The sequence below is a fragment of the Cladophialophora psammophila genome (assembly GCF_000585535.1).
Source record: "Cladophialophora psammophila CBS 110553 chromosome Unknown aczJe-supercont1.10, whole genome shotgun sequence".
In the NCBI taxonomy this organism is placed as follows: domain Eukaryota; kingdom Fungi; phylum Ascomycota; class Eurotiomycetes; order Chaetothyriales; family Herpotrichiellaceae; genus Cladophialophora; species Cladophialophora psammophila.
Genome location: NW_006912931.1, coordinates 1151841 through 1171157, shown reverse-complemented (window position 1 = coordinate 1171157; position 19317 = coordinate 1151841). Strand labels below are relative to the sequence as shown.

The 19317-nt window shown below is 52.3% G+C and overlaps 6 protein-coding genes across 6 annotated transcripts; 2 read left to right on the top strand and 4 right to left on the bottom strand.

Moving 5' to 3' along the window:
• Nucleotides 1-132: 132 nt before the first annotated feature.
• On the bottom strand, nt 133-2895 carry A1O5_07148 (dynamin GTPase; the record flags this gene model as incomplete). The annotated part of the gene is made up of 5 exons (XM_007747737.1): nt 133-301; nt 354-2111; nt 2175-2269; nt 2344-2413; nt 2480-2895. 5 exons carry the CDS (start codon nt 2893-2895, stop codon nt 133-135), a joined length of 2508 nt encoding a protein of 835 aa, XP_007745927.1.
• An 801-nt stretch (nt 2896-3696) lies between these two features.
• On the bottom strand, nt 3697-5669 carry A1O5_07147 (uncharacterized protein; the record flags this gene model as incomplete). The annotated part of the gene is made up of 3 exons (XM_007747736.1): nt 3697-3814; nt 3866-4028; nt 4079-5669. The coding sequence occupies 3 exons, from the start codon at nt 5667-5669 to the stop codon at nt 3697-3699; spliced, it is 1872 nt and encodes a 623-aa protein (XP_007745926.1).
• A 1784-nt stretch (nt 5670-7453) lies between these two features.
• Nucleotides 7454-9711, top strand: A1O5_07146 (V-type proton ATPase catalytic subunit A; the record flags this gene model as incomplete). Its single annotated transcript, XM_007747735.1, has 3 exons — nt 7454-7910; nt 7966-8578; nt 8697-9711. 3 exons carry the CDS (start codon nt 7454-7456, stop codon nt 9709-9711), a joined length of 2085 nt encoding a protein of 694 aa, XP_007745925.1.
• Nucleotides 9712-10420: 709 nt separating this feature from the next.
• A1O5_07145 (uncharacterized protein) lies at nt 10421-11929 on the top strand (the record flags this gene model as incomplete). Its single annotated transcript, XM_007747734.1, has 1 exon — nt 10421-11929. One exon carries the CDS (start codon nt 10421-10423, stop codon nt 11927-11929), a length of 1509 nt encoding a protein of 502 aa, XP_007745924.1.
• A 217-nt stretch (nt 11930-12146) lies between these two features.
• A1O5_07144 (uncharacterized protein) lies at nt 12147-13863 on the bottom strand (the record flags this gene model as incomplete). The annotated part of the gene is made up of 3 exons (XM_007747733.1): nt 12147-13274; nt 13335-13700; nt 13768-13863. 3 exons carry the CDS (start codon nt 13861-13863, stop codon nt 12147-12149), a joined length of 1590 nt encoding a protein of 529 aa, XP_007745923.1.
• Nucleotides 13864-14886: 1023 nt separating this feature from the next.
• On the bottom strand, nt 14887-18429 carry A1O5_07143 (uncharacterized protein; the record flags this gene model as incomplete). Its single annotated transcript, XM_007747732.1, has 4 exons — nt 14887-16938; nt 17000-17225; nt 17453-17907; nt 18178-18429. The coding sequence occupies 4 exons, from the start codon at nt 18427-18429 to the stop codon at nt 14887-14889; spliced, it is 2985 nt and encodes a 994-aa protein (XP_007745922.1).
• Between the last annotated feature and the right edge of the window lie 888 nt (nt 18430-19317).

Here is a 19317-nt window from a genome sequence, read left to right as displayed (position 1 = left end):
TCCTTCCTCCGACCTCCTACACAACTCGGAATGCGGCCTGCTTTGCAAGCACATGCCAGAGAGACTGCCTTCGGTTTGCTCTTTTTCCGGAGATAGGATTGCTGTCTGACACGCCCGCTGTCACTTGCCACTCTACTGCACTTGGCTGACAATCTCGCTGGCTTTGCTCAAACTTTCCACCATTTGTTGACATTCCTTGCGTCGTCTGATAGTATAGTCGCTCTCCTTAAGGAGGTCGTCGAGTTCCTGCGTTCTGTACAGTTGTTCAAGCAATTCTCGTTGCATTTCATCTTTGGTGAACCTGAGTATTTTGTTAGCGGTGGGAATCGGCGTATGGATTCAGTGGCACTCACTGTACAAGACTAAGCATGATTGCTTTCGGTACCATGTCGATCATCGTCCTCCGAACAATGTTGAAGTAACTGTTGATCAACAGCTTGATGACTTCCACTTCCTGGTTCTCACGCTCGGACAGTGTTCCACTGGCTTTGAGCGTCGCTGGCGGCGGTTCCATGGCGGCCATCTTCTTCTTATTCTTACTGGCGAAGAATGATCCAAAGAACCCCGAGTTTTGGTCGGAGCCATCAGTAGGCAAACTGGGTGATGCGGCCCGAGGTGGCACCTGCGGCGGCAGTGGTTTACCAGTTTTGGGGTCGACTTGAGTCGGCTTGTTGGCATTATGTCTGTCGTTCACGATAGCCATCGCACGATGACCATTGAGAAAATCGGGATGGCCAGTATTGATGTAGCACGCTTCCATTGCCACTAGATCTTTGACCAGCTTGTTCGTCGGCTCCATTGACTTGCGGAAGAACGAAATGACGACGCCGTGGAATTTCTCTTTGAGCTGGGGGTATCTCCGGAACAGCTGTTTCTGCAGTAGCTGACTCAGAATGCGGACCAATTCATCGTAAACCAAAGAAACACATTTCAACGACGGTTCCTCGAGTCGTCGAATTTGTTGTTTCACAATGAGTTCGAAAGCAGTGGTTCCGACGAAGAGAGCAGGCGATGAGCCAGACGAGTTGTAGAGTATGGTTCGAATATCGATATCCTTGACCTGGTCGAATGGATCAACGGCCTTGATACCGTTCGAGTACAGCTCGTGGTAAACAAAGGAAATTCTGGCACCGCCCGAAAGTTCGTTGCTCGACAGTTCGGCGCTGTTTCCATCCAGGACAGTCCGGTATTCGTTGGCGAATTCGGTAATGATGTTGAGGATGATATTTGAGCTGTTGTTCCCGAGTAGGTCACCGGCACCCAGCTGCTCCAATTCTTGGCTATATTTCTGCAGAGAAGTCGCGATGCGGGTCTTGATATCTGGGAGTGTCTGCTTGATATGCATCATTAAGATGAGGTTGAGTTTTCGGGCCAGGTACGGAGTGCCGCAGTATGAAGCCTTGTTCCGGTAAGAGGGGTGGTTTTCGAAGAATTCCTTTTCTGCTTTCAAGGCCAAATCTATTCGCTTCTTGTTCTCAATATCGCGTTGGCCTCGGTTGACGACAGGGACGTAGCCAAGCCTGAGCGGGATGATACGGCCGGCAAGAATATCGACCACGTCGGTACCGGCGTCCATCAGATCGATCTTGGTCAGGACACCAATTGTTCTTTGGCCTTCCGGGTCGACTTCCCGAGCCAGTTTCAGGCCGTCTGAATTGGCCAAATCGACGTTCGCAGCTGTAACTGCTAGAATGATTGCATTGGGTTTTTGTATTTGCTTTAGGACCATCTCTTTAATCTGCTTCTCGATATCTCGCGGCTGATCTCCCACAGGGACTTTTGTCAAGCCGGGCAAGTCCACCAATGTGAGAGTGAGCACATTAGGGGAATATATCCGCAGGTTTATGGGTTGTGGTGAAATGCCGACATTTCTGCCCGCCTTTGCTTCTGTCTCCTTGACGATTTCATCCCGGATCTTATTGAAATCGTGAAATTTCTGGCCCGGAAGATGAAGGAATTCTCCCCACTCATCCACGTTGGCTTGACTGTCGGTGGACTTCTTCATCTCCTCCTCGGTGACGCCATTTGTCTGGAGTTTGGCCGGAGCTGGTCTGTTGATCAATTGTAGGACGAGGGGTCGGCGAGTCACGATTCCGGAGCCTCGAGGCAGACTGGAACACGGGTCAGCGGGTTGATTGGGAGCCGGGATAGGATGTAGGCAGGATTGCGCTTACAAGTCTCTTCCCACTATGTTCTCAAGGACTGAGCTCTTGCCGCTGGATTGCGAACCCACTACGACAATTTGAGGTAAATCAATAGGATTTTGGACCTGGCAGAGAGACGGTCAGCTTGGGGGGAACAGGACAGCTGGCGACTGCGGGATTGCATTGGCTGATGACGTACCCCGACGGTTGTGAAGACATCTTGGAGTTTGTTGACAAGGGAAATGAGGGTGGGATCGTTTACGTTGATCCTGCAGAAATCGTCAGAGGAGACACGGGCTCATCGAGTTGTTGACACTTTGCGGCGGGAAACTTACGAGTAGCCCCCCGGTGCTGCCGCCATGGTCGGGGCAAAGGTCAGCGGAAGAGGATCTTGAAGTAAATCGGAGCGGGTGGATTCGATGCTGGTTCGGGCGGAGGACTGTAGAGCGAGGTCGAGGGATTTGCGAGGAGGGTGCGGTTGAGGGTGCGGTTGAGGGTGGTGAGTGGAACGGGGAGTGATATTATCGAAGTTGTGAATGTTGGCCAAATCTTGGGACGAAAGCGTCAGTGGTGATGCAGTTGCGGTGGCTACGCCTGCAACTTTGGGCGCCGGAGTCGCTGTGGGCGGCGTGGGCGCGATGGCCGCTGGTGCTGGTGCTGGGCTGCCAGGGCTTCCAGGGCTTGCGGCTGCCCGACCACTCGGTTCTTGGCGCCCAAATAGAAACGGAAGGTTGCGCGTTGCCGGCGACATTCAGCAGGCACCATTCATTTCGCATGACGCGACAGCTTTCTTAACGGCACTGTTACTTGTAGACGTCGTGGTGGTGGCAACCTGCCCAGGCACCATTCAATCTCTATGGCGGATGGCGCCAACACGAATCAAAAATCCCCCCACGCAAGAACTTTCTCGAAGAGGGCCATGAATTGCGTTCGTTCTCGTCGTTGTGTCTTCTGGAGAGGATTGAAATCACGATCTGAGATGACAACAGAAAAGCCAGGTGATGGCCTGATGCCTTGTGACTGACCTAGCCCACCCACTCACCTCTCAGCACTCTCTTTTCAATACCCAAATTTTCTCCCTGGTTGGAACTAAACAACAAACCGCCGGGGCAAACCGATGGGTCTTTTCAATCATAGTATTGAGCAAAGTATTTAGGTGTTAGGTACTGGTAAAGATAGCTCAAGGTAGCTAAATCTAGGTAGACTTGCGATCAGACATGCCAGTAGTCGCTGATTCTCAACATGCTCTTTCACTCCCGCCCACACATCCAAGCTTCATTCTCAGTTGGATGCTTCGATGCTGCCGGCAATGAATCCCCCTTCCAGAAAACCCTCCTGGCCTGATGCGAGTGCCTGTTAGGCACTGATTTGCCCTTGTTTCGGTTCAAACACAAACCACACTGTCAAGACACCTCCAAATGCAATGCTGTATCCAAACTCTCTATATCTGTGCAATTCGTCCCTCGTTACCGTAAACATAGATCCGCGTGGTTGCTTGTCAAATGCCACCAACTCCGGTCAAAGACTTGATATCTTGCTCCCCGTTGTTGTCCTATAGCGTCGATCTCAAGGCGCTGATACGCGCTGACTCTTCTCGGATGAAAAACTGCTTCAGATTGGTGCGAAAGCCGGGAAGGCCCTCCTCAACTGGTGGCTGCAAGTTCGTCCATCTGCATGCCATTAGCAACGTCAGACCATTCCAAGGCCATGTACAAACTCACATTCGCACTTTACGGTCATCACCCCCAGACGCAAACATACGGGCGTTTCTGGGGTTCCAGTCCACAGTCGTCACACACTCCTTACCACTTTGACCCCGACCATGCCCGGACAGCTTCTCGATCAGCGATTCGTTCTCCTTGTGCCACACGTAGATCAAACCATCTAGTCGCTCAATTAGTATATCTTGGGACACGGCCAACAGGAATACTCACCTTCCGAGCCGCTGACCACAAAATTCTCCGCGGCTCCCCCGAAGCAGCTTCGGATCACAAACTCGCCTTGTTTTTGCCCGCGGAACTTGCGAATGGTGTCTCTCGTGACCAAGTCAATCATATGAACCTCACCGATCGCCAAGTTGACCAGCACTGTGCTGCCATCCCGGCTTAAAGTAATGCTCGTCATCTTGCCCGTGACTTTAATGGGCGGCTCTTCCCGATACGAGTGCATGTGGAACACGCGGATGATGTTCTGAGGGTCGAGAGCAACGAGCCAGTTCCCATCCTCGGTGATGGCGACATCTTGTACACGGAACCCCCTAGGCCAAACGTGCTCAGGTTTCTCGCGCTTCGGACTTCGGAGGTTCCAGTAACACAGCTGCGAGTTGCGGTCGTGACTTGCAGTCACGAAGCCCTGAGAGTCGGGAGTCCAAGCAGCGGCAGTGATGCCGTAGTTTTGATCCACGCTTTGGTGCTCAAGGGTCACCTCTAGCCTCCCAGTCTCGACATCGTAGACGCGTGCCTTGCAATCTTGCGAACAGGTGACAATTTTGGTGTCATCGGGGCTCCAAGACACATACGTAACCTCGGCCGAGTGATGAGTGAGGGTATGGAGACGCTTGAAGGTCTCTGTTTCGTAGATGTTGACAGTCTGGTCCTGACTTGCCGTAGCCAATTTGCTGCCATCATGAGAGAACTGCACGTGCCAGACTTCACCAGTATGATCCTCCAGCTGTAGAAACGTCCGTGACGGGAAATCATCGCGGTCACAGATATGGTCTGAGTACAGCGACGGAGGTTCTGCTGTGTTGTGATAGAGACACTGGTTGATCTGGCTCTGCTTTATGTGGTCAAACAATTCCGCTAACCTGTGGTCTCGAATCATGACGGAGGGAGCGATTGACCGAGACAGGTCTTGCAGCAGCATCTTTCTGGACTCTTCCACCGTGCCTGACCAGTGTGCTTTGTCTCTGAGATCCTCGGGCGGACACATGAGCAGGGTTGAGAGAGCATGTAATTGGTGGATGTCGTGTTCCAGGGGCGTCAGTTCTTGTCTCAGGACCATGAGGGCCATGCCTAGGTCTCGTCGATCGAGTAACTCCAGAAATTTCTGCTGCCGAATCAAGAACAACATTTGCCCTCTATCAGCATCTTCGGCAAGTACGAGCCCCTCCCCATATTGGTCGTCCTCTGGAAGCGAACTTGCACGGTCATCCTGACGTGACCCTAGCAATATTGCTTCTGCCTCGGACCATACACCTTCCAAGATGGCACTTCGAAAGGCAGCGACCGAAGGGCTTTCCAGCTCGTAGCCACTCTCGCTTGATAAGACATTGGCGGCGTCGGAATATCCCATATCTAACAGGCCCTGGATGAGAATTCTGACCACCTCTTCTCTGTTATGTCCTCTGTATGTGGCTGACCGGCCAGGAGCCAGTTTTTTGGAGGTGCCATTCGTGTACGAGGGGCTGGATCCATTCACGTGTCCGTTCAAACTAGAGTGAAGGGGCTTCCTTGGAGTGGAACCATTGGAACTTGCAGGATGACCGTTGGAAAATACTTGTTCCGAGTCTTCATCGACTCTCATATTGGATCTGTCGGTTCGCCTGCGCTTCGGCCTATGTTCGCCTCCGGATCGAGGCTCTTGAAATGCGTCTTCCGATGCCTGACTCGGTCCCCCTGGGTTGTTGTCGGGTTCAGCGGTTCTTTCAAATGACGATCGCCTTCTCCTGCGTCTCCCCAGCTCTTGAGAAGCCTGTACCTGCTCTATAGGTGGCTGGCTTGTCGAGATATTTTCTGGGATGGTCAAAAGTGGGACTGCAGTTGAATGGGAGGCGTCTTCAATTGTAGATAGATTTGGGGGTGGGGAATTAGAATCTGTGTAGGTAGAGTGTCCAGGGTGAGTCGAGGTGGATGGGTCGTCGGCAGTGATTAGGTTGTAGTTCGTGAAAGGGTGGTGTGCCAGCTCGTGGTGGCGGCAAAGCCGCCAGTATCACTGCGAGGGCTCCTTTTGCGAGGGAATAGAGCCACGCAGCTGTATCCAAATGCCCTTCCGTGCAAGTATAGTTGCTGAGTAGCGCTGTGAGCGAGTCGAAGAGAAGAAAAGCCAAATCATTCAATGGCACAGCCAAAGACCCTCGCAGAGGAGCAGAAAAGTCAGGACACTGGCGGTTGATATCGGGGGGCAGTTGGCCCAGGACGTCAAGTTAGAGGGGGAAACGGGAGGCTGACGAGGTTGCTCGGCCGAATCAGAGCACGGGTTCCCGGCCAGAAATTCGCAGGTTGATGAAGATGGGAAGGTTCGTGGAGGGAGATGAAGACTAGGAATTGTCGTGACGGATTGTAGAGGAGTAAGTGGTGAGTGGGCAATGCTCGCGGTCCCAAGTCAAGAGGGAGTAGATGACGAGATGGGGACGGCTTGATGTCGGAGCCAGTAGTGTGCCCCAGCCCGCAGCAGCATTAGCAGCCGTAGCAGCAGCGTATCTCCAACTAAACTACAACCGGCACCCACCGACCCTCGAGGCTAATATAAGTAATCGACCCTTCTTTGCGGGCAGGACATGCCCATTGTCCAGTGTTTCTACGAGTACGAACGAAGCAAACCCACTGCGCCTAGAACAGCCGTGAGCCACCTGATCTGCTTTCCCGCCCGTCACTTGTTTGTGCAAACCGACACTGGTGACCAACCACTTTGGCACCAACTCCAAGCAGCTGCTAGGCCGGTTTCAGACCATCCCACATCCACTTCTTGCTGTAAAGTTGGAGCCTGACAGCTTTGTGCACCAAGATAAGCCGTTTCGTTGATACCTGGCAATGTACTGGGTACTGTAGCTTGTCGCTCATCTTTAAGAACCAGCGTTCCTCTGTCCTGCACGTACAACTTGGGCCTTCTTGCCTCTTGACTCCGGCGACCCAATGGTCCTTGTCGATGCTTGATATTTCGCCATGTGGCAACTCTGTCAGGTTGAGGTGTCGCCAGTGATTGACGGGGAGGGCTCAAGGCTGACAGATGGTTGCTATGTGTGGGGTTGGTTCATTGGCGGAAGCTGGGACCTGGCAGCTGCAGGGGAGGCAAGGGATCAGAAGGGATCAGGTATCAAGGGCGTAGGTGGTATTCAATCACAGACATGTTCGGCAAGTTGGGAGGGCAGTAGATTGTATTAGACCGATCCAGGTCTCAGGTAAATAGACATGTCTCCTCTCAACTCAACCGAAAGAGCATCTTGACTGCGTTCCCAGTCTCGGCGGAACATTGAAGCGTAACTCACTGATCACCAGGCGCGCCTGCAACTTAATCGCAGCCGCCTGCCCACGCCCCCCCCCAAAATTCAAAAGCGCACCTAGACAGCTTCCTGCAAAAGATGATTTCATATGCTTGGATTTGGTCGTCCTCGCCTCAGACATAGAAAGTCGGTGATTGAATTTATAACTGGCAAGAGCATCGACGACCTTGCTATCGTCTCAGACCTCAAATATCTCCACCTCCAGCTTGGCCTCCCCAGTCTTATCGAAGACGAGCTTGACGAGGGAGAGCTTGCGGGTCCCAGCTCTGACAACAGCTCTTCCGTCTTTGCCTTTCCACAACCACTCCAGACCCTGCACACAACTGCTCGCACATACAGAAGGATGCCTGCTTCAAAAGAGAGTGGTATCGGCAGCGACCACCAGAATGGATCTGTCTTTTCCGTCTCTGGTCCGGTCATTGTCGCCGAGAACATGATCGGTGTCGCCATGTACGAGCTCTGCAAAGTCGGCCACGATGAACTGGTGGGTGAAGTGATTCGCATAGAGGCCGACAAGGCCACGATTCAAGTTTACGAGGAGACTGGTATGTGAAGTACACCTCCTGCCAATCCCAGTACCTTCAATTGACTGTGGTTTAGCTGGTGTCACTGTCGGAGATCCTGTCCTGCGGACTGGCAAACCGTTATCTGTCGAACTGGGCCCTGGTCTCATGGAAACAATCTACGACGGAATCCAAAGACCGTTGAAGACCATCGCTGGCAACACAAACAGCATCTACATCCCCCGCGGTATTGCCGTTCCTTCCTTGGACAGAAAGAAAAAATGGCCCTTCACGCCAACCATGAAGGAGGGAGACCACATCAGTGGCGGCGACGTTTGGGGCAAGGTGGTCGAGAACAGCCTGGTCAATGAACACAGAATCCTGTTACCTCCAAGAGCCAGAGGCACGATCAAAAAGATTGCTCCCAAGGGCGATTATACTGTCGATGAGCCTCTGCTTACATTGGAATTCAACGGCGAGACAAAGGAGTACCCGATGATGCACACGTGGCCCGTCCGTGTTCCCCGACCTGTCAATGAGCGTCTACAAGCCGACTCGCCCTTCATCGTCGGACAACGAGTCCTCGACGCCCTGTTCCCTTCAGTCCAGGGAGGCACGGTGTGCATTCCTGGTGCTTTTGGCTGCGGCAAAACTGTCATTTCTCAGTCTGTCTCCAAATTCTCAAACAGCGACATTATAGTCTATGTCGGGTAAGTCGCCCTCGTTCAACTGATGGACGCGTCTACTGACAAAGATTTTAGATGTGGTAGCGTTGCCCTTTTTTCCCACTCTTCTTTCCACCATTCGAGTCTTATAACTAACAAGGAGTGCCATGTATACAGGAGAACGAGGGAACGAAATGGCTGAAGTCCTAATGGATTTCCCGGAACTCTCTATCACCATCGAGGGTCGGAAAGAGCCCATTATGAAGCGGACCTGCTTGATCGCCAACACTTCCAACATGCCCGTGGCAGCACGGGAAGCATCCATCTACACTGGCATCACTGTGGCCGAGTACTTCCGAGACCAAGGCAAGGCCGTGGCCATGATGGCCGACTCATCCTCCCGATGGGCTGAAGCTTTGCGAGAAATTTCTGGTCGTCTTGGAGAAATGCCTGCGGATCAAGGTTTCCCGGCCTACCTGTCTGCCAAACTAGCCTCGTTCTATGAACGTGCAGGTGCAGCCATCGCTTTGGGCTCTCCGGAACGCAACGGCAGTATCTCTATTGTCGGTGCCGTCTCACCCCCAGGAGGCGATTTCTCCGATCCGGTCACCTCTGCCACCCTAGGTATCGTCCAAGTCTTTTGGGGCCTTGACAAGAAGCTCGCGCAGAGAAAACACTTTCCCAGCGTCAACACCTCCCTCTCATACAGCAAATACACCAACATCCTCGACAGGTTCTACGCGAAAGATCACCCTGAGTTTCCCCGTTTGCGGGACCGTATCAAAGAACTCCTCACAAATTCCGAAGATCTCGATCAAGTGGTCCAACTCGTAGGTAAATCGGCCTTGGGCGATTCCGACAAAATTATTCTCGATGTCGCAGCCATGCTCAAAGATGACTTCCTTCAACAAAACGGTTACAGTGACTACGATCAATTCTGCCCACTTTGGAAGACGGAATACATGATGAAAGCGTTCATGCAATTCCATGACGAGGCGCAGAAGGCCGTGAGCAGTGGGTTGAGTTGGGCGAAAGTGAGGGAGACAACGTCGGAGATCCAGCATGGACTGAGGAGTATGAAGTTCGAGCTGCCTGATGACCAAGAGGAGGTAAGTGCGAAGTATGACCGGCTGTTGCAGCAGATGAGTGAGAAATTTGCGAGTGTGAGCGATGAATGAGAACACAGCATTGAATTTGGCGAGAGGTATACTTGTAGGGGATTCTGTTAGTAGGGACATCGATGCATAGGTTATTGGGCGAAGGCGGTGTGAAAAGGTCACTGTCGACGCCCTAGAAGCTCAAGGACAAGTTAAGAGAATAGCGCTGTTGAACTTGGGCTTCGTCAAGGTGTATAGTCCAAGGCGAGGCGGCAACTCTATATCTTCGTCCAGATAGCTGCTTCAGCAAAGAAAGCAAACTGTGCTCTACGCAAATTAAGTATTAGTCGGCGATTGCTATCTTCGTCGTTGTCTCGCGCGGAATAATATCTCTGCATTGCGTACGGGGCCTGATGTGGAAATAGAGACGCAAAGCTCATCGCCCCCACTCGTCGCAGCACTAGCCTCGTGAGGCTACACCTTTCCGCTTTGGGGATCCCGCTGCAAACTTAACGTCACCATTATGTATCACGGTTCTTGCACGGTCACAATACGAGATAAGCCTTCACCAGTTGACCATCTTTCTGCGCTCTAGCCGCAACCCCTTTTCTCTATGTTCCTGGCGCTCAATTCCGCCATTCCTGTGTAGTCTGGGGTGCCTCTAAAATATTGGCAGAGGCTCCCTTCCTCAACATCTAGATCTCAGTAACTTCAGCTGATCTTGCACATCCCTTAATCGCCATCGGCCATATCCTAGGCTGAAAATTCCAGCATCTTGCATTGCCCCAGGATGCCGGCTGAATTACCAGGCTATTATTTCGATGTCGCGAAGAACCGCTACTTCAAAATTCAGCCAAATCATATTGCGCCGTCGGGGTCCAAGTACAGCCGTCAAGCGGTCAGGACAGAGAAGGTAATCAAGAAAGCCCAGCGGCGGGATGAATTGCAACATCAGTCGAAACTTGCCTCCACGGTGACGCGGTCGAGGCTATTGCAACATCCTCTCCTGACCTTCGATAGACGACTGGGTCATTTACGAAAGAGTGCCGGGTCGCTCGTAGCAGAATACTATGCGGCCGGTCTCGAGAGGAAAGTCGTTGTCAGGAATCCTATAACCGTGGGAGGCTGTACGCTCACGACAACGCCCCAGTATAGACGGTCTCTGAGGTCTGGATCATTTTGCATCGAGGAACCTTCGGGCATCCTCTTTGGAGATTGCAGGTCGTGGCGGATGGATGGCCGGCAGGATTGCACAGATATTCACGCCTTCTATCCGAGGTCACCTTATGAGATGGGGGAGCTATTAGATGGTCGAGACTCTCTGGACTGGCCAACCCCCCTAAGCCACGATACGACAATTCTCTACAGCCACAAGAAGGTCGAGAGCATTGGTAGGGCAAATGGAATCCGAGATATTCTTTCCATCGGATCCGGCCTGGTTGTTTGGTCCGAGGATGGCTTTAATCCCCAGCATCCCGAGGTGACAATGGTCAAGGTAGGAGCTTGTTCTGTCGGGCCATTTGCGCACCGACATGGCCTGGTCCACCAGACGTCGTTTGCAGAAGACATACGGGATCTTGCGGTACAGCCGGGCGATTACACGGTGGCACTAGCAAGCGAGCGAGGGCTCTACCTCATGGATCTTTTCCACGCGAGTTACCCGCTCACAAAATACCCGCTGGGCACAAACGAACTGGTGAAAGCTACCTTCAAAGACCGAAATATCGTCATGGGCGGTACTCGTTCAGGCAAGATGCTGCTATGCGACATCCGAGCAGCGCCGCCGTCGGCTAAGGGTGGCCGAACAACCGCGACGCGGCTCCAACACACGGACCTCATCACCGGCCTCGCGGCCCTCCCCAACGGCAACCAGATCCTCATCAGCGGCCTGAAAAGCATGAAGATCTACGACCTGCGCTTCGCGCCGCAGCCGAGCCTCATGTGCCACCTGCCCAGGTCGAACTCGTTCAAAGCCAGTCCCGCGGTGCTGGACTTCAACATCCCCTTAGCGCCCCAGTACCGGCATTCCTGGAAGGGCTTCGCGTACGATCCGGAACTGAACATCGTCCTCAGAGTGTCGTCGGACAGCGGCGGCGAGCACAACTGCGCGGCCCTGTGGTCGGCGAGCACAGGCAGGCTTCTCCAAAGTCCGCTCAGCCGGGAGCGTTTCCACTTCCCCATCGATGACACCGCCATTGCCCGCGTCAGGGACGGGCCCAAGAGTATCTTCATCTCGACCGGCAACATGATCAGCGAGTGGACGCTGCAGGGAAGAGGGTCGGAAGGCGACCAGGAATGAAATTAATTTCTGTTTTTCCCAGCTTTCTGAAGACGTGGACGGGACTGCTATGGGTAAAGTGCAAGATGGCGGTATGTGGAGAAATGCCTTGCTGCTACATATCCATATGAGTTTGAGCAGGGAACGACACATGGGAAATGGTTTTTTTGGCTCACATGCTCATTGGGATTTTCTCTGGATGGGTTGCATCTGTGGCACGCTGGCAGCGCAAAGTCGCTTACAAGTCTGGGTCTATCTCGTACTCACTGACTCCCATCCCCCATATGTGCCCCATACTCACAACCCATTCTCTGCCTACATTGACTCGCCATCTCTCGTCTCCTGCATCGTCGCTGGTCCCGGTCGATGCGCCAGATCCAGAGGCCCGTGCAACGAGCCTCAGTCTCTCCAGCTCCCCAAGCTCACGGTATATCCGATCACTCACCCCGCGACCTGGGCGACTGGGGATGCCGTGCGGATGAACCGCCCGAACGATTGCGACAAGCCGCTCGAGAGTGAATGGTCGTGGTGAGCCTAGATTAGCCCCTGCAGCGAACAAAGACTTGGAGCGCGATTTGGTTGGGGTGGCGGCGTCCTTTGTCGGAGTCCCACTAGGGGTAGATGTCGATTTCGTCTTCGTCGGTGTTTGCCTCAGCCTGCGGATTTTCTTACTGGTCGAGCTGGAGGAAGCGCTGAGGCGGGAGAAGAGCAGGATGTCATGTTTCGGCTGTGTGTGGCTTGCAAGATAAGCCGATAGCAGGATAAGCGTGGGAAAATGCTTCAGCAGTGGCGGCCGGGCCAGAGATGATTCTGACGGCGCTGTTGTTGCTGGCGCACTTAATATTCCATTGCCGGTTGGTGAAGGCCCGATTTTGAACAAATCTTGACGAAGTGATGAGCCAGATTCAGGGCTGTGCGGCAGTGCTTTTCTTGGGAACGTGTTATGCAAAGCGTCCTCGCCTTCTGATCGAAACAGACCACGATTTTGCACCAGTAACTTTGCAAAGTCCCACGATTTCGCTCTCCCAGGTGGTTCTTGACCAGACACCATTGGCTCGATGAACCGCGGCCACAACTTCTCACAAGCCAGACGAAAGGTTTCTATGGATGTAGAGGATGTTGACGATATTAAGGTGTCGTAGACTGTAATCGCGAATTGAGCATACAGCTTCGACAGCGCGGTCTCGTCCATCTCAATAGGCGCGTCAGGAAGCGCGTCAGGGAGCGGAGGCGTCGCTCGAGAGACGATGATCGAGATTGCTTCAGAGCGTGTATAGGGCGGGAAGTGAACGTACGGCACACCGGCCTTGTGCAGGTTGAGAGGTCGTGGGGAGCTCGAGGTCAATATGACTGAGAATCCAGGAACCTTTGTTGCTCATGTTAGCAGGTGTGCTCACTCAATCCGGCTTGTTTGTGGTGTATCTACCAGATCTCCTAGCCGTGCAAGCGCAGGGAGCAGTGTTGGTCCAGATTGTCTCAAGGCATCTGCATCCTCAATTACGGCCACGAATTTCTTCTGGCCCACCACTCGTTCAAAGAGCTTGCGCAGATTCCCCAGGAGCGCGTTGATGCTGTCCGTCCGGTCGAAATGGTCTGTTTGGCTCTCTTGACCAAAGGCGCTGATACAGGCCGCAAAGATCTTGGACAGCAAATGTCTTTGTGAGAGACACTCCCTGCTCTTGATGATTCCATGTTGGATTTCTCTTGATCTCAGCACTTCGACAATGACCGTCGTCTTGCTTGTGGTCTCAAGGCCGCAGGCAACGAGGACCGGAGGACTGGGGAAGATATCCTGTGTGGTTTTCCGGTCAGGAGTTAGCCGCACGATAGATGTACCTTTTTAGGCAAGTTCAGCTCACATTGTAATATGTCGCAAGCTCTTGGATCTGCGATCGCCGGCAAGGACATTTGCGCAGGATCAAATGAAGCAGTTCAGGCGGTAATAAAGTCACCATCTCGGTCGTTCAGTGCGGCATGTAGTTAGTCGAGTCTATGCACTCGGTATCATGTTCGATTCATACCTGGATGGACGCGTCGTGATTCTGGACGCGTTTCCCCGCATTTCAGAGAGGCACCGCAATGTTTATTAACGAGAGCGCTGGCAGTCTTGCTTCGGTTAGTTTTGTTCATCTAATGAGGCCGGGTATCTACCACCAATACGTTGCAGTGCATAGCATCAATAGGAGGAGGATGCTGAAGTGCCGTTGTGCAACCCGCTTCTACCAGCGCCCCTGGCTTGAAGACGATAAGGATCACCCAAGAATTTGGTCTAAGATACAATTTCTTCTAGCTATCGAGTCTAGTCTCTGGCTGATGGTACAGGCTCTCAACGTCTCTTGGGGGAGACATAGCCAAAACTGAGACCTTTGGTATGTTAAGTACATGACCATTCCTCCACGGCACAACAGTCAGGCATCCATTGCTGTTCAAAGTGAGCAATACCATCTCTGTTCAGAAAGGAACATTTCGCGCCATTTCCAAGTCAATGCTCGTGAGTACAAGATGGCTGTGCCGGTACCATGATTGGATGAAAACATGTTTTTTTTTAATGGGATTTTCTCATCAAGTTTTTCCAGAAATAAAAAAAAAACACACAGATAAAAAGAAAACTCTCCCAGCCCATTCGATTCGGAAACCTGTGGGACGGAAGAAAAGTGGTTAACCAAACCATCATTCATGCAAGAGCTCTAGGTTCTTTCCAAAACTCGGCATGAGTCTTTGATCTCCTGCCAGACTGATGCTGGACCAATGAATAGCCTTTTTAAGCATAATACAGGGCGAGGGCCGTTGAGTGTCTGTCGTAAAGAATTCGAACGCTTTTTTTGGTTGTGTGGATTGGTACAGTCGTAAGAAAGCACGCATAAAGACGAGGCGACACAGGCCACAGATCTATTATGCGTTGCAGAAAGGAATCTTCAAATTTTCATCATTTCGTGACTCGTAAGCGCGTCGAGAGCCTCTGTGCCGGAGCCAAATCATCAAATGACATTGTTAGAGCCGCCAACTGAACCATTCATGAAGTTGGCGTAGCCGGTGGCGCCGAGATCGTTGTTGTAATTGTGCGCGTTGTACATGTTGACAGTTGAATCCATCAAGCCATAGGTGTTTCCATTGGGAGTGACATTGTTCGGGATATCTGCAGAGCCATACGCGTCCGAAGTGCGAATGCCGTTGAATCCACCACCGACGATCTGAACATTGCGACGGCTATTTGCACGGCCACCGTTGAAACTCGCGAGGATATTCTCGTTAGAAGGAGCATTGCCACGACCTGGAACGTCGTTGCCAAGAATCTTGCTGGCAATCCGTCGGCCATGAGGAGTTTGCTTGATGAGGGGAAGAATGGGGCGGATGGCGTCGACAAGACGCATCTTGGTGGGAGGATCCGCGTATTCCATGGCAGTCTGGACCACGTAGTTGGCGAAGGAATCGCGGAGCATCTTCTCGAGCTCGTTCCCCATGAGCATCTCCTCGATCATGGCTCGCTTAGTGTCGGTGTCGGCAGTACGCAAGCATTTCTCAATGACGTTTGAACTGAATTTCTGCTTTGACAAGGCTGGGACTCGGCCGTAGAAGTTTTCGCAGAGTGGCTTGGTGAAGGCGGCTTCATCAAGGTCGAGAATATACTGAACGACGTAATTGCCAAATGGGTCCTGGACTAGGTCAAAGGCACAGTGAGTGATTCTGGCAATGAGCTGAGCCCGCTGAAAGCCCTGCGCATGGTCGATACAGCGCTGAAGAACACAGCATCCGTGACGATGAGTGCCAACAATGACACAATAGTTGCCAACCGCATCGTAGATGAACTGAGAACGTTCGGCCCCGAGACGAGTGAGGCATTTCTGGACCACGTGGTTGCCGTTCAAGTCCTGAACAAGCTCGACAACGCGAGGGGACAATGCTTGGATGATAGTGTCGACCTGAGAAGGAGTATGAACGAACTCAATCATCTTCTGAAGGGCACGGGTTCCATGTTGATTGAGAGCAATGGTGGCCAGGGCAGGCGCGGCAGTATTGATCAAGGTAGTACGCTGCTCCTCATTGCAGTGCTCGAACAACTTCTGGCAGAGGTAGTTACCGAAGGGATCGGTCATCAGCTCAATGATATGAGGACAAGTCTCAACAAAGATGGCTTGAATATGCTCTTCATTGCCGTCCTCAAGCTTGCGCTGGAGGTAGCGACAGCCATGTTGGTCTTTACAGAGTTCATAGAGACTTCCACGATATGACTCAAGGGGGACGTTGTTGAATCGAGCTTCATCACCATGATTACGGCGACCAGTGCCTGAACGCTGTGGGCCAGAATAGTTATTGTTCATGCCATAGATTCCCTGACCCTGGCCAAAGGGCTGCATCGATCCGGCTGCCGGGGTTGGATTCATCTGATTGACGTTGAAAGTTTGCATATTGTACATGTATGGTTGCGGGGGTGGATATGTCGAGGTTGGACTGGTCAAAGCCATCATGTTGGCATCTGAGGTACTGGTGAAAGATGTGCTGAAGGGCGCTGCACTCGCATGCAAACTTGACAGTGGGGCTGCAGAAGGCATGGTTTTGTCTTCTAGCTTGACAGATCCGTTGGCGACTTCTCGGCTCTGACGGTTGTTTACTGCGTTCGCAGGAATGCGTCCCAAACTGACGTTGTGGTTATGAAATTGTTGCTCTGCTTGCGTCTTGGGAGGGGTAGGAGCTGTATCCAAAGTCAAAGTTTTCTTCACAGTCGGGACGTCGTTGGTCGAATAGGAGGTTTGGAGAGATGTTGGACGAGAGACAGTCAGACCTGAAGGCAGAGGCGAAGAATCTTCAAAAGTGACTCCCATAGAATGACGCTGAGATTTGCGACGCGTCAAATCCGCAGGACGATCTGCAGGAGGGCTGCTAATGTTGAGGTTGGTAAGGACAGGCCTGTACATGGAAGAGTCTGTATGAGGCATGCTCTGGTGAGCCGGTCTGTACCGAGATCCGAGAGTCCAGTCAAGATCTGGTGTCCTGCTATTTGCAAGATCCAAAGCAGCAGAGTTGGCAGAAAGCTTTGGTAAAGAGTTAGCGCAGGCTTGAAACGCGTCGAACGCGTCGACGTGAATGTCATACCTTGAGACCGTCACTAGTCAACGTTGGAAATGTGTCATCACCTTCAAGCTGTGCGAAAGCCTTCGCAACAGGAGATGTCAAATCGAGCGGGTTGAGTTTGTCGTCGTCCTCATCAAAGAGAAAACTGGTGGTGTTTGCTAAACCAAATGCGCCGCCGCCAGTCCCACTCACACTAAGACGTTGTGGATGACGACTGCTGTTGACTGGCATAGAAAAGCGGTTCAACCTGGAGGTCAAAAAGGTTAGATGTTTGGTGTCATCGCTAATAACAAAAGGGGGTGAGGTCACGTAAGAGTCGAGTTGAGGTAACGGAAACGTGGCCCGACCGTCAGGAAGGTGAAGCGGATGAAAGTGAAGTTTCATTCATGTATTCATGTTCTCGTGAAAGACTGCTGTGTAAAAACAAAGAGAAGGTTGAGGTGAGAGTGGCTTAAAAGGAGGAAGACGACTTACGAAGCAGCAGCTCGAGTGGTGGGCACGTCCTCGGGATAATACTCGTCTTCATCAGATCCTCTTCGAGACCCGGGTACTGATTTCGCAGAAGGCTTCTGAGACTGACTGTACATGCCGTTGCCAGACAGACGATTCGGTGGAGGTGAGGTGACTTGAGAGCTAGATTGAGAGATTCGCTTGCTCAGACCCGGAGGTGAAATGATACTGTTCATGGACAGTCTGCTAGAGCGCGAGAACCGATTGCTGAAACCACTTTCGGCGTACTCTGGAGGAGTGGTGGGTTCGCTCACAGGACCGTTGAGACTGATCCGATTCAATCGAGTAGAGATCCGCTCAAGGTCTTGAGTAGAAGCTCCCATCTGAAGGCTTCGCTCCTGAAGCTCCAGGAGCCGGAGCTGCTCCTCGGCCTTGCGCTTTGCATTCTGAATGTCTTCGTACATTTGCTTGTTTTTGGCCTGTGGTGGATCGGTGTCAGCCATCATAATAACCAGAAGTTTGTGTAGGGGAGAAAAGGCAAAGATACGGGTATAGGTGGCTGGGTAGTGCAGGCCGCAGATGGAGAAATCATTAATCAGTTAGAGCGAAGGTTTCCCGTTTGGTTGTAGTTGGTCTGAGACCGGTATTCACTTCACAACCAGGACCTGACTCCACAATACCCTATTGTTTCCTCCCAAATACAATAGCCTGACATCTCAAAAAGGGTTGCACAAGAATATGTGACATACCGCTGTCGAGTTAATCGACGTGTATTGCTGACCAAACGGTCTGGCCACGGGCATCTTACTCGAGTCCGTCGTGAAGCGACGCTGGAGGCTCGCGCGGGCATCGTTCGACGAGGAGTGCATGTTTGAGAAGAATGGATTTTGTTCTCGCGTGGAGGAACCATTCGAGCTGTAAGGGCTCTCGGTGTCTGGAGAGCGCAGATTGGGGAAGCGCAGTTCTTCCATGCGTCCACTAAGGGTGTTGGAGAATGCCATGTTCGAAGCTACATTGCAAAAATAACCGTTAGCAAGCCTCATACATCAACCATCCAGATCACGATGATTCGTTAGGCTAGACTCTCGGAGGTAGCCCTTGAATCTAGGGAGTTGACTTGCTGAACCGACTCAAAATGGCCGGTCGACACGCGTGTGCTCAGGGCTTGTGAAATGCGTACATACCCTGAATGTGGCCGAATTGATAGAATCAACACGCTGATTTCGTCTGATTCAACCAGGAGATGCTGTATTCAGTACAATATCGAAACGAGGACCGTGAGCAATCCCACAAGCGTGCGCGTGGTCGCAACGATGACAAAAAGGGAGTGAGAAAATAGATGCAGCCAACGCTGCGTGCGCGCCGAGGGCAGCACGACAGTCGAGATACGCTATAAAGACAGTGGGAGGAAAGCAGAGTGCAAGGAAAGGAAAGAATATTGTTACAAGCGTGCAAGAGGTAAAGTAGGAGGAAGGCACCTCAGAAACGGGATCGAATCTGGAGAGTGCTAGAGTAGCAGTGGAGGTTGGATTCGACTCTTGGGGGGGGCGTTTTGGTGGTGCGCATTTAGGCAAGCGCCAGAGCCCAGCGTGGGTACTGGCGCTCGATGGGTAGCCTAGACGAGGTTGTTAGCTTAACCTGGTTGCAGCGTGGGTTTTCTAGCTAGGAACTTGCCTCTGCCACTACTGGTGCCTTTTCTCTGGTTAGCCCTGGACTAATCCCTCGCTGACCAGGGTAGAGAGTCAAAGGCCAGCACGGCCTGGTCGACAATCGAGGTTCGAGGTCTGTGGCCGTGCCTGTTGTTGAGGACCTCTGGGTGGTACTGAGTCCTGTATCGTAGATTTCGTCTCAAGATTAGGTCTGGCTCCTCTCCAGCTCTTCAGCCTGAC